Raw genomic sequence first — 1,205 nt, 5'->3', positions numbered from 1 at the left:
TGTGCTGCCGGGCGGCGCCGGAGCGGCTCCGCTACGCCATCCCCGAGGAGCTGCCCACAGGCTCGCTCGTGGGGCCGCTGGCACGGGACCTGGGGCTCAGCCCGGACGAGCTGCCGGCGCGCAAGCTGCGGCTCAGCGAGGAGAAGCAATACTTCACCGTGAACGAGGAGAACGGGAACCTGTACGTGAGCGAGAGGTTGGACCGAGAGAAGCTTTGCGGCAAATCGGCATCCTGCTCTGTCAGCTTCGAGGCGCTGGTGCACAACCCGCTCAATGTTTTCCACGTCGAAGTGGCCATTGAGGACGTGAATGACAACTCCCCAACCTTTGGTAAGGCTGTTCTGGACCTCGAGATAGGTGAATGGACACTTCCAGGTGCTCGTTTTCCTCTGGAAATGGCCCAAGACGCAGATGCGGGCAGCAACTCGCTGCTTAATTACCAGATAAGCAGCAACCCGTCCTTCAGTCTGGCCGTAAAGGAAAGGCCAGGTGGAAAGAAGCAGCCTGAATTAGTGCTGGAGAAAATGTTGGACCGGGAGAAGCAGAGTTCCTTTGAGCTGGTGCTGACGTCAGTGGATGATGGGGATCCCGCGAGATCCGGGACTGTTCAGGTTCGTGTCAACGTGACGGATGCCAATGACAACCCACCTGTGTTCAGCAAAGCAGTGTACCAGGCGCGAGTGGCGGAGAATCTGCCAGCGGGGTCGCTGGTGCTGAAGGTGCGGGCCACGGATGCGGACGCGGGATCCAATGGGCGGGTCTCCTACTCCTTCGGCACTGTACCGGACGGAATCCGTGAGTTGTTCTCTATTGACAGCGAGAATGGCGAGATCAGGACGGCGGGTCCCCTCGATTTCGAGGAGAAAAGTGAATACAGCTTCGGCCTTGAGGCGAAAGACGGAGGTGGGCTCACCGATCACTGTGAAGTGCAGATAGACATCACGGACGAGAACGACAACGCTCCGGAAATCACCATTCTTTCACTGTCGAGCCCTGTTTCGGAGGACGCGCCAGCCGGCACCGTGGTAGCCCTGTTGAAAGTTCGTGACCGGGACACTGGCGAGAACGGTGAGGTGTCGTGCGAGCTGTCGGGAGAGGCGCCGCTGTCGATCGTGGCGTCGTCGGGCGGCTCGTACAAGGTGGTGACGGCGAGCGCGCTGGACCGCGAGCAGGCGTCCGAGCACCGCGTGACGGTGGTGGCCCGG

At 60.7% G+C, this 1,205-nt stretch overlaps 1 protein-coding gene across 1 annotated transcript in view; it reads left to right on the top strand.

Annotated features, from left to right (window-relative positions):
- The window catches only part of LOC114071013 (protocadherin gamma-A4-like), a 36,049-nt gene that overhangs the window by 3,250 nt on the left and 31,594 nt on the right, over positions 1-1,205 (top strand). The window contains exon 3 of the mRNA XM_027908669.1: positions 24-1,199. Within this exon, the coding sequence (XP_027764470.1) occupies positions 24-1,199 (1,176 nt within the window). The remainder of the gene's footprint in view (positions 1-23; positions 1,200-1,205) is intronic.

Source organism: Empidonax traillii, unplaced genomic scaffold (assembly GCF_003031625.1).
Source record: "Empidonax traillii isolate 1590-97213 ecotype Southwest subspecies unplaced genomic scaffold, ASM303162v1 scaffold1787:size119432, whole genome shotgun sequence".
Taxonomy (NCBI): domain Eukaryota; kingdom Metazoa; phylum Chordata; class Aves; order Passeriformes; family Tyrannidae; genus Empidonax; species Empidonax traillii.
The sequence above is the reverse complement of the archived record's forward strand: the minus strand, read 5'-3'. Positions and strand labels throughout refer to the sequence as shown.